This window comes from Sylvia atricapilla, chromosome 6, assembly GCF_009819655.1.
Source record: "Sylvia atricapilla isolate bSylAtr1 chromosome 6, bSylAtr1.pri, whole genome shotgun sequence".
NCBI classification, from domain to species: Eukaryota; Metazoa; Chordata; class Aves; order Passeriformes; family Sylviidae; genus Sylvia; species Sylvia atricapilla.
The window spans coordinates 45,989,437-46,001,961 of NC_089145.1; the positions used below are offsets into that span (position 1 = coordinate 45,989,437).

At 37.7% G+C, this 12,525-nt stretch overlaps 1 protein-coding gene across 1 annotated transcript in view; it reads left to right on the forward strand.

Moving 5' to 3' along the window:
• UNC79 (unc-79 homolog, NALCN channel complex subunit) overlaps positions 1-12,525 on the forward strand; it is a 103,105-nt gene that overhangs the window by 73,297 nt on the left and 17,283 nt on the right. Inside the window, exons 40-44 of the mRNA XM_066321798.1 lie at positions 333-506; positions 2,083-2,151; positions 2,741-2,851; positions 8,278-8,382; positions 12,112-12,189. Coding sequence (XP_066177895.1) covers positions 333-506; positions 2,083-2,151; positions 2,741-2,851; positions 8,278-8,382; positions 12,112-12,189 — 537 coding nt within the window. The remainder of the gene's footprint in view (positions 1-332; positions 507-2,082; positions 2,152-2,740; positions 2,852-8,277; positions 8,383-12,111; positions 12,190-12,525) is intronic.

Consider the following 12,525-nt stretch of genomic DNA (forward strand, 5'->3'; position numbering starts at 1 on the left):
CTTCTTTAAAACCATATAAAGAAAAACATGAAAAATCTGCTGATGAATACTTCTAGTTTTGTTTTTTTCTACTGCCATGCTAGTCTACGCACATTATGAGTTAGGGCCCTGCTTATTATATTTCGGCTCAAAATCTTTTTGTCAGTACTTTAGGAACTGTTAGACTAACTTTCACATACATAGCTCAAATTCCCAACAACACTATCATTAGCATTATAGAAAAAGTATGCAGTATTTGGTCTCAACAAATTTACCTCAGCACTTCCAAGTACCGTGTCAGGGACCATTTCTGCCTGTGTATGATTGTTCACAGTTCTCGTTTTGTTTCCCAGGGCTTAAACAACAAGAAGAATTTGCCAGCAGGGGGTGCGATGCTACGCTGTTTGGAAAACATTGCTACTTTTATGGAAGCCTTGCCGATGGATTCCCCCAGCAACCTCTGGACCACAATTAGTAACCAGTTTCAGACCTTTCTTACTAAACTCCCATGTGTTTTGCCTCTTAAGGTATGATGTGTGGACATCTGAAGCAAGCTGTGTTGCCGCTGGTCAGGATGTACTGAAACTGACTGGTTACCCACAGTTTTTGCACAGAGCAGGTTGTTGTGAATGTTTCCTGATGATTCAGCTAATCTTTCCAGAGGACTGGATTTATTGTATCTCTGATCCACCCCTTTAATTGTGTGTTCTGTGGGTAACAACAGCAACTCTGACCAGGGTACTTTTCACTTCTTTCTTGGCATTTTTCCTATGCATTTCTATGCCCTGTCTTGGACTAGAATGCTGCATTTGAGAGAGTCAATATTTAGACAATTAAAACCCATCTGGTTTTAACTATTAAAACGATATAAAATTCTTAAGAAGAGCAGCACCACCTATTTAATTTGCTAAAAATACACATTAGTCAGGCAGAGAGAACTGAGACTACTGGGACTTGGGCTTAGCCTGTTTGGCTGACCAGGTTGTAGTTCTGATTGTTATAGAATTTTGTTACAGAAACTGAACCAGAAGCTCTGGGCTCTGATTTCTGAGCTCAGAGGTCAAACAGCAGGATCTTATATTCTAGTGTGTATATTTCAGCAAACACAGTAAAAACTTCTGAGTCTTTCCAGTAAACTGTGGTGTGAATAAACCCAGTGGTAATTTCTTCTGTACAAAGCAGTGTTGTTCTGTATGGGCTGAGGGATCCAAAGTCTAAATCTGTGACTGATAACATTGTGTTTTAAATTGGTTGTTACTAACTGGCTACATGAATGATATTAAATTCCTTGGCACTATATGCAATAGTCAGACCTTGAAACATCTTTAGATTTTGGTAAATTGTGGCATTATCCTTCAGCACTTACTAAGCCAAACAGGCAATAACCATTGCTTCTGTGTACTAGCCACCCCAATCTACTGCATCTTAAGTAATTGAAATAAATAAAAAATTATTAATTGGATCTTAGTGATTCCAACTGCATATCCACCATTCACAGAACCTTTAGGTGGAGTGTTTACTCTGATTTCCCTTCCATTCATGGGAGGTATTATTAGTGATACAAGTAAAGTGATAGCTTGCTCCTGAACTTTCAGTCTCCTGCTCTTTTCTTTAGGGTCGTAGGGGGCACTTGAATATTCTGGATGTTTACAGCAGGGGTGAGACAAGACAATGGATTGATCCTGAAAAGTCCATTCAGTGCTGTAACCTGTATGATTTACTTGAAATAAAGATTACATCATAAGGAACATCTTAAGGAATCTGAAACAGCTGCTGCCAGGGCATATTCCAGTGTTACAGGTTGAGAGATGTTTTGTGATGTGAGGGAAAATATCATAGTCCAGGACAAACACAGAAATATAAAATAAGGTAGATGGTGGGCACCTATGCTCTGGTATGTTACTGCTGAAGAGGTATGATTAGGATAAGATTGTGTTCAAGAATAAACCAGTTTAGAGAAAGTAGTTAAAAATCAATCATGAGGGATCATTTTTCAGACGTCACTTGTAAGTTAGTCATAGCTGCTACCACTATAAGCAAGATATGTACACAAAAAGGTACTAATTTCTTTTCTTTTTCTTTTCTGCCTTCAAATATGTTCAGTGTTCTTTAGACTCTAGTTTAAGAATCATGATTTGCTTGTTGAAGATACCTACCACTAGTGCCACCAGGGTAAGTTCCAAGAAGACAAAATTCTATTGCCTCAGATTTAGCCAGCCTGTGCAATTGTATGAATGTGTTCATATCCCCTGGCTAGGAAAGTATTATATGTAAGCATAAAATTGTGCAGTCCAATACTGTTTGGAGAATGATAAGAGCTTTGGAATCTAGGTTACATTAAAGTGGGGGTAGAATTACATTCGTGTGTGGGTGTGAATGTATGTCTTCTTAAAGATTTGATGTTCTCTTTTTTTCCTTCTCTATTTTTTTCTTTAAAAAAAAAAAAGGAGCAATGAGCTTCTTTAGACATTTTCCAGTACAATTCCATTGAAGTCAGTGAGGTTTTCCTGCATAAACTATACAGAATCTCTTATAAACACTGTGTCACGAGTGAAACTATTTTCTAACTTTTTGTTTGTAATTTCTGACGGAAGCATGAGGAGGCATATGGTACAGCTGTTTGACCAAGCCAGTGTGAATCCCAGGCAGATAGCCTCTGAGCTAAAAATAGTGCTGTTCCATTCAGGCATTTCAGAGCTGGAATGCTGCTTTGCTTTTTTGGGCCATGAGTTATTGATTTCTGTAACACATGTCATTGCAGAGTCTTCTGGAACCTTTTTCAAAATTACTAAGTTTTGTAATTCAGAATGCTGTCTTCACTCTGGCCTACCTGGTGGAACTATGTGGTTTATGCTACCGAGCCTTCACAAAGGTAACAATGACACTGTTTCTTCTTTTAAGGATGAGTGAAAATAGGACAAAATTGTGCTTCCTACAAGTAATTTGGAAGTAAAGATGGGATCAGTGTCAAGGTTCAGGCATATCAACAGTTTTAACATGGTTTGGTTAATCAAGCAGTGATCATGTTTCAGTGCCTTTTAATAATGCTGAGTTTTACATTCACAGTAAAGACACAGATGATGGGAAATGTTGCTCAGAAAAGTATTTTGATGTGATTTTGGGACTTGGACTTTTTTTTCTCATGTTGAGAAGATACCTGGTATTCATGCATCACTTAAAATGTCTGTGCAGTCTTATCTTTTCCTAGTGCTCAAATTTAGCCATGTAACTTAAAAACTTAAATATTCCTGGTAGTGCCTTTTGAGAGCACAGCTGGGAGGGGAGGCAGTAGACAACTAACTAAAATGGAAGACTCCAAGTTAGGAGTCTTAGATGCTGTTCATTCTGTACTGGATATTTTCCTTTGGCATGCACGGCTGTTGCTGTGTAAAAAAGAGAACAGTATATGTACACTTTTAAAAAGTTTTAAAAGTTCCTGGATGAAAGCTGTGGTGTACAAATAACAGTTATTACTTGGGTTCATTTTTGTAGCTATCAGTGAGAAGTTTAACAAAAAAGGAGTAGAACCTGAGGTCATATATACTCCATTATGTAGATTGTCAAGGTACTGAGCAAAAATGTTGCCTTCACCACTAAGTGCACAGTTTTCCATCCTTGATACATTTGTCAGAACAGTAAATAATCCTCAGGAAACGTTCTGTCATAAGTAGCCACATGATTCTCTGTTTTGATAATGTACAGCTGGAACATGCATTGTTTGAGTCTTGTAAAAACTTAAAATATCACTGTACAAACAGTGAAGAAGAAGTAATAAAAGTAATGACACTCTCTCAGAAAAATTGCACCACAAGAAAATAAGAAGCATTTTTACAAAATGTAGTGGTTTGAAGCATTAAATAGAAATTATCAGTCTGTTTAATGACAGCAAGAAAATTCTAGCTTTTTGTCTCATTTGAATGAGAAGTCTTTATGCAATGGAATAATCCTGAATACAGAAGAGATTACCTAGCTTTTGGAATTATTTTGAGTTATATCTGTAGTTAAGGGCTTGGGCAAGGCAAAGTGAACAAAAAGTTAACTTCAAGCCTAATAATGTTTTTTTCATTGAAACAGAAAAGCCTCATTTAAAACTGAGGCAAAGATACCCCTCTTGCATTTGTGACCTTATCAGAGTGTTTCATACACCTGCTAAAGCAAATTGTGAACTGCAGGAAATTTTTCACTTTCCTCAGGCTCTGCATTTTCAGAAAAATGTAATTAAAACCATGACATTAAAAAACCCACACGTGTTCCTTGCATGCTTCCTGGTTGATTGTTCTATTAATATAGTGAGTACTTAATTGCACACAGGAAGCTTGGATTACAGTGCTTGGTAAAATCTTCTTGATTTAGTTTAATGCAACCTGATGACCCAGAAATGGAAGCATTAGTGGATGTTCTGCATTGTATAGCCACAAAATAGTTAATTTAGTGGAACTCCACACTACATTATCTTTGTTATTTCTGGAAGCTTACCATAGTTTTGCCTTAGAAATGTCAAATTAATGACTGCTGTTAGAAAAAACACCGAATCAGTTATGATGTCTGTGTTTCTCTACAGTGGAAATCACTGTAGGTAAATAAGAGTGTTGTGGTAGAGGCCCACATAGAAGTGAATTGCAGAAGGAGTTTAATTGTGAGCACTGAAACTATTCAAATGCAATTGCTTGTTTTGCAACTTTGAGTGTACTGACTGGAACAAAACATCAACTTTCAGCTAAGCTGTGGAGGATTCCTGTCCTTCCAAAGAGCAAGCTACTCTGGCATGCACTTTGTAGAGATCAGTGCAGTACAACCACTCCAAATCTTTTTTTACTCCAACGTTTTCCTAATACCCTGTGGCAGGAATATCTGAGTTTCTCTTGTCTTGGAGCCTGAAGACTCACGTCAATCTGATATTTCCTGTCTGAGTTTCTGTTCCAGGTCAGCAATTTGGTTTTTTTCAGTGCCTTTGGAACTCTCAGTTGAGAGAGAGTACCATCTCTTCTTTGGATTGAAATCTTCTTATCTTTAGTTTTCCTTTCAAGTGCCTTAAGGTCCTAAATGGACAGTTTTTTGCTTTCTTATCTCTTACAGCTGCAGAAGCTTGAACCTAAACTTAGGCTTTTGCTGGTGTTCTGTTTTCCCTTACTAAGTAAATGCAGGATGCCACATGATTTTACAATTGAACTTTTTTAAGAATATTAAGAGGCAGATCTTCAGTATTTTTAATTACTGTAGTAGCAGCAGTGATAAAGATTTTTGCTTATACTGGATTACTTGGAGGATAGCAATCTCCATTAAAGGTCCAAATTTACTCTTATTATTGAGTTTGGACCGTGTGGTACTACTAAAACTTCAGTAGTTTCATGTTCTACGTATTTACATGTGGTTAGTCTCAATTTGAAGGTTGCAAAGCTGTTTTCTATAGGGATTCAGGGGCATTTGAGAGAGTTAATTTGGCTGAACAGTAATGTAATCTTGACAATTCTGGTACCAGATTTATACATGTGGCTCCCCTGGGTGTTATTCTCAAGAAACAATGGCTTTGTGGCAGAATATAAAGTTTATACATATTTATCACCAGCAGGATCATAGGAATAAGTAGACTTGGATAGGAAGGGTACTCTGGGCCATTGATTTATATGTCATCGCTCCTGATGTACAGTGCAGGAAGCAAGAGGTCAGATGTCAAAAAACCATTTTGCCTGATTTTGCTAAATCTCTCTTCATTGCATGTGCTTAACAAACTTTAAGTTTAGACTGTGAGATAGGAGACTTCTTTGAGAAAGAGGCAGTTGGCTGTTGTATTCTCCCTAAAGCCAAGAAAAGCTGGGATTTGTGAAGCCTGTGCTTCCTTTCCTGTGTTCTGACAAAGCCATTTATAATGGCCCAATTATATCCTGTATAGGATAGATGTTGGTATGTAAAATAGCTGAATGCTTTTGAAAGAATTATGTCTTCCTTCTTTTTCAGTATGTGTACGTAACTGGTCTGGGTTGCTGATAGGAACTTCTGTCCACTCTTTGGGGGGATGTAATTGTCAACTGACTTGAGTGTGGCACTGTGTGCTGTCTGTGTCTCATATCTAGGAGGGCATATGATCGTGGGAAGAGACACTCTTCCTGGGGGAAGCAACAGGATTTGTTGCTAACAAGCAATCAGGATTTGTTTACACCATGGGTATTGTGCACCATTCTGGTTCTCTCAGAATGTCATAGTATCAGAGAAAGTTCAGGTAATGATAGCAAGAATGATCAAACGGTTGGAGTTCCACATACAGAGGAACTAAGTCAGAGCCCTTCAGTCTGAAAGAGCAGCAACTGATGGGAATGTGAGAGAGGTCTGCAAGGTCACAAGTGATCCAGACAGGGATGGGTAATTTCTTTACTTTCCAGTGCAAAGAAGTTTATAGGAAGTAGTCAAAGCAAATAGGGGGAAGTGATTATTCAACAGTGTGAGACTCTTTGCCAAGTACCATTTGTGGTAAAGGTTGGCATGAGTAGTCCCAAAGGTCAATGGGCAGTTACATGGAAGAGAAATACATTGAGAGTTTTAAATTGTACAGAAACCACACTGAACTCAGAAGTTCCCTGAGCTGAAAATAGTTGGTAAAATTAGACATGCTTGCCTTGTTTTTGTTCTTCCTTTTGCTTCTGCTTATGGCCTTGTTGGAGGTAACTTACTGCAGACATTTGTTCCCATCTGACCTCCCCTGGATATTCTTATATTGTGTGTTTTTTTATCAGAGCACCACTCATGCATGTGGAATGTGTGACCTTTGAATATTTGTACCCTCAAGTAATGGTTTCATAATACAGCTGATTCTGGAGTGTTAGCTTCCTGCAAGTTTAGCTGCCTATACTGCAGCAATATAGTCAGACAAAGACAAGGACTGCAGTTTGGGACCCATTCTGTCATCTAAATGTGCTATCTGTCTGACACTCCATGTAATCAAAGAGGAAACTAGGAGCTAGGAGTGTGGTCTCTTCATTCACAGACTGCCATCCTAACTTCCATGAAATACATACCATTCTGTTGTTTTGGCACCTTCTCTCAAATCAAGGCCTGATATTTAAAAATCTATTTTTGTTCAAAGATATGTGGGTGCTGTGGGAGACATGCATTGGTGCTGCAAGCTTTGTTTGACAGAATGCCATACAGGTAGTGTGGAGACATCAGCTCTCTGAAGAGGAACACTGTGACTGCTTGGTCTGCTGCAACAAAAGCTCACTCTCACTTTCAGCTTCTCCTGTGTGCAGCTGGAGGTGGCCTTCAAATTTTCTCTCACCAATGAACCTCATAAAACTTCTCTGAGGAAGAGACAAATGATCCTATTTTACAGATTTTGTGGAGAAACTGATGCCTTGAGTAGAAATTTTCACACACTTAACTTAAGTGAGCAGGCAAGTGCATAGCATTTACAAAATGGAGGATACTAGGTTTTAGATTTTAAGCACACTTTGAATATACTCTCATTATTAGACAATTTATTTCATCTCTCATGGTGCTCCTGCTTATCAAAACATGGAACATGGTGCTCCTGCTTATCAAAATTCTTGAGTTGCTGTTGTCAGTAGCAGGTTATAGATTTGTTTCATGTTGTTATCTTGTTTAAAGTTGGAGAATGTCAGAGTAAGATGTATGACAAGCCCATCTTATCTCTTGTGCCTCCTTGCTGACTCAGCCCTACAACTCTATTCTTAATCTCCACTGGCTGATTTCCACCATGTTTTGAAGTGTTTCTGTTGTAGCAGCTGTAGCCAAGACTGTTTTTATTGTGGAAGTGGAAAAGTACTGCCAGTCTAATGAGTGGAAATAGATGGTCCAAGCAGCTGTACTGAAGGCACTCTTTTTTTAAAGGGGAATAACAACAGAAAAAGAGTATGGTGAAATGTAGACTGTTTTTGGCAGGTTCCATGAAAGAATAATACCAAATACTAGTATTGTTCTTCTGTGTCATTTCTTACTGCTTTCCTCTTTTCTCCTTTCATGGGACTACTTAATGAAAGCTATGTTTGCATACCTGGGCTTTATAACAATTTAATAAAATCTATCTGTATTTCTTGTGTGAAATATTAAATCTTGGATATAATGTCTGATAAAACATCAAAGAAAAATGACGTTAATTGATGTCTGTTCAATTTAGTCTGTAGAATTATATAAATTGTGAGTGATGTTGGCTCTTTTTTAAGACATCGGAAAACAGTACATTTCTGTAACTTTGTTATTCTCAAACTTAGATAAAAAGTATTTTTATTGTTTACTAGCTGTCAGTGAATTTCAGGACATTCATAATTTTGTGGTTTTTTGTTGCAGGAAAGGGACAAATTTTATTTGACACGCTGTGTTATACTGGAATTACTGCAGGCACTCAAGTTAAAGTCACCCTTACCAGATATGAATCTGCTGCTGTTGGTGCAGGTACAGGAAATTCTGATGTCATACTGATCCTGTCTTGGCCTAGGTTTGGGAGTGGGGCAGAGGCTGAAAAACTAAGTCCAACATGGTTGCAGAAAGTACCAGCAATGTCTGGGGAAGCAAAAACTTCTTAAATCCAAATCCAGTTACATTTGTACGCATTGGTGCATACATTAAGGCTCCTACATTAAAATTTAAGAAACTAAATTAGGAATCCAAATTTCACATAATGATAATGACCTCTGCATCACTGCTAGTATATTGAAGATCACAGAATATGAGTTGGAAGGGACCCATAAGGGTTGAGCCCATTGAGTTTTATATCATGTCCTGTTGGGGCAGCTGCCCCTGGTGCTGCCTTGTCTTCATACCCTAGCCTCAAACCCTGTCATCAGCTAGTGTGGTAAGGGCTGCTAGTTGATCGTGGGTCACAACTCGGGTTCTGGCAGTAAACTTGTCTAGTAAGTGGCCATTTTCTTTTGACCTGTAGTTTTCCAGGAAAGAATACGCTGACAATATTTCTGCTGCTTTCATTCTATGGGGTCAAGCTACCACTGAAAAATATGAGAAAATGAGATACAGACTTGTGAAAACTTGTGCCTCCAAGAAGGGAAGTGTAGCAGAGTTTGGCATCACAAGCCTGTCCCACAAAAACAATTTGCTGAAGTCCATTGAATGTAATCACAGGTTCTCTCAATGATAGTGGGCTCTCATTGTTCACAATGAGATAACATGTTAGGAACTTAAATTTAGAAACTTAAAATTATAGGGGACCAGCATAACAGCACTTCAAAAGGTCCAGGTGAGGTATTTATTACATGGATCCTTCATAATGCTGCAGCATCACAGCTCCATTCACTCTTTCCCTTCCCATTATGGGTCAAGCTTCATGTAGCTTACTATGGACTCATTTTCTTTTGAGTACTAGTACATTACTCATGGTAAGTAAGTGATTACCAGTTGACAGAGAAATACTGACAAATGAAATTATATGGCAGTTAGGATAACTCTGAAAACAATTATTATGCCATGTGTTAGGGGAAGAAGTTGGGAAGGGAAGAATAACACATGAGGTATTTTTTTCTTTTGATGATTAAGGGTTGTTTGTAAAAATACATTGAAGTTAAAAAGCACAAGTTCGTAGTTTTATTTTTTTAATTATTGTTAAACCCAAACTTATTTTTTTCAGTCCCATTTCATACCATCAAATAACAACCACCAACACCAACTGCAGTGATGCACCTTGATACACGTACATTGGTTTTTGTTGACTTGAATTGACTTTTCCTGTATTACAGAATAAAGCAATTATTCTGCATTACTCTTATAGTTCAGTTCTGTGGATACCCAAAGCATGACAATCCCCTAGCCTAGTCCTTCCTGAATTTGTCATTTGAGAATGCAAACAGGCCATGTCAATTCTGGCAGCGGGATTTAACTGATTTACTTGTCCTTCATATTGAGTCAATTGTCTGAGAGACCCAGTAAGCAGAACTCTCTCTTACATTACCTTTATCTCATAAAGATAAAATGGTAATTGCCTGGGTTTTCCTCCTAGCACTGTTCCCATATGCTGTATTCACTTTGGGATGTATTCATACCTAACACAACAGCATCTAATGTGGATATAAATGTCTTTTATGATGTCTCTCTTTCAGAGGCTGATGAAGTGATTCATATTTCCTGCTATCCAAAGCAGCCAGCTTCTGTTTTTATGCAGTCAGTGGTGAAGAATAGGGGTTGTATTCAGACCATCTGCCATAGATGCCTACTGGAGGCATGATGACTGCTTCTCCCATTGACACTGCAAATTGGCAGCTCTCAGTAGTATGTGGTCTGAATCACTCAACAGCCTCTGGAATTGCAATACCATAGTAACCACTAAGCCCATCTCAAGCACCACTATAATTTAAGAAGTCTAGCAGTAAAAATGCATTTGTCTCTTATTTTTTTAAATTTTCTCTGGTGCTGTCAATAGAATGAAGAGTTTGGTTCACCTCTTTACCACACAAAGCCACTGTGATTTTAATTCAAATTGTGTGCTTTTGAATGAGCAAAGCCATAGCAGAGTTAACACAGCACCAAACGGAAATGGTTTTAATTTCCAACAGTCATGTCTCCATGGACAATGTTAGCCTGTATGTAAGATTCTATATAGACAGTGCACACAGAATACAAAGATTCTGTCAAAATGTTCCAGTTAACAAAGGAGCTAGGAGCACTTTAATTTCATGATAGATCAGTCGTGGGCTGACTAACAAAGGAGTTCCTAGAAAGGTACATTTGACACCCACGTTTATCCAGATTACATAGTGCCATCAGTGTCACTGGTGACATTAAGGCTAAGATGAGAGTTAACTTTATCCCACGTCACAAAGAATGAGGATTTTTAACCAGATCGCTCCAATCTTTGCATAGGTGTCCTGCATGATAAAGGGCACAGAAGGATATTTGTCCTAGCAAATGAAAGCCATCATGTACCTGCTGCTGTTCTATGGGTTTCCATAGGAACTGTTCCTTCAGAGCATTTTGTTTCCCAGTACTTTTCTCCTGCTCACATTTCATCAGTACACATGTTCAGGATTTCCATTGACTTCAAATTATACTGGTGTCTCTTCAGAATTTGCTTGTTCAGTCAGTTCCTAAGATTTAGTGTACGTGATCTGTTTTGTTGTAAAACTTGTGGAAGTATAAGAGTGATTTCTAGGGCTGTAAAGGATGTTTGGAAATACTTTCATAAAGAGCAGTTAGTCATTGAGAGTACTGCTAATATGCATTAGATGACCATAAAATGCGGTAGTCAATATGTGTCTCAGTTTGGGAATATACCATGGTATCAATTAATTTTTAATCAGAAGGAAGATCAGGGCTTAGACCTCAGTTGACAGTCTGTTTCTGACAGACCTCAGTTTCTGTCTGCTCTTTTTTAGAAAGTTACAATGCATCACTATGGACAAAAATGGGTCAAGTGCAGATACAACGTTACAAGAAGAAGTTGTAGGAACAAGCAAATAATTTGCAGAGTGTCCAGTGCATTATTGAATTTTATAATTATTACATAACAGCATTAGCAAGTTTAATGTATGAAGGATGTGGGACATTGGAGATTTTAGGTCAAGGGATTTGGAAACAAAAAGAAACAAGAAAAAAGGTAAAATAAAAGCATGAGAAAAGCAATGAGAGATATTCTAGTGTAACAGCCTGACACTGACCATCTCTCAGAAGCAGCTTGTTTATGTAATATTGTGCATAAGTTATACCACACCATACTAGTACGTTGTCAGCTTCAAAACCCTTCATATAATTCATCATTGTAGAACTTCAGTGAATATGTTATAATATCACAGTGAAGAGTATGGCATCCTGCCTTATTCTCTCTCATGGTTCACTCTATAATGAAAGAGGAACATTTGATAAATGGAAGAAAGAACAATTTATTAATTTCATAAAGGAAGTCTGATTTGTTACACAATATTCTTCAAATTGCTCCTGTACAGCATATGTGTTAATTAAGCACGTTAAAGTCAGATTTTTTTTTCAATAAAATTATCTCATTTATAATGGTGAGTTAAGTAGGTTGTTTATAAGGAAAGAGATCTCTAAAGGCAAATTACCATGAATAAAAGCAAGAAGAGATCTGAACTGATTTTAATGAAGTAATGAATAAATTATTACTGTCTTCAGGTTCCTCAAAAAATAATTAAAAATAACTTGTCTTTAATTTCTTCTTAGTTTGTTTGTGCAGATGCTGGAACAAAACTAGCTGAATCAACAATCCTACATAAACAGATGATGGCCTCAATGCCTGGAGTAAGTACTGAAGCAAAGTCCATTTATTAGTTCTGTTGTTCTGATTTTTTTAAAAATACATCTTATTCAGCTTGCTTTGCTTCATTTTAATGCTCTTTCCTTTTCAATTCTCCTCTAATTTGCCAGATGTATTGCAGGCAGAGGTTGAGGTGCTTCATCCCTTTTATTAATGGTGGAAAAGTTCAGAATTTGATGTTACTTCCCTTGCTTCCACTGATAACCTTTAGTCATGTAACTGACTTCAGTGGAGCCTATGCTCAAAAAGGCAAAGCAAAGATCTGCAGTTCTCAGTGGGGAACAGACCAGCTGAATGCATTAAAAAATGGTAGCAGGATG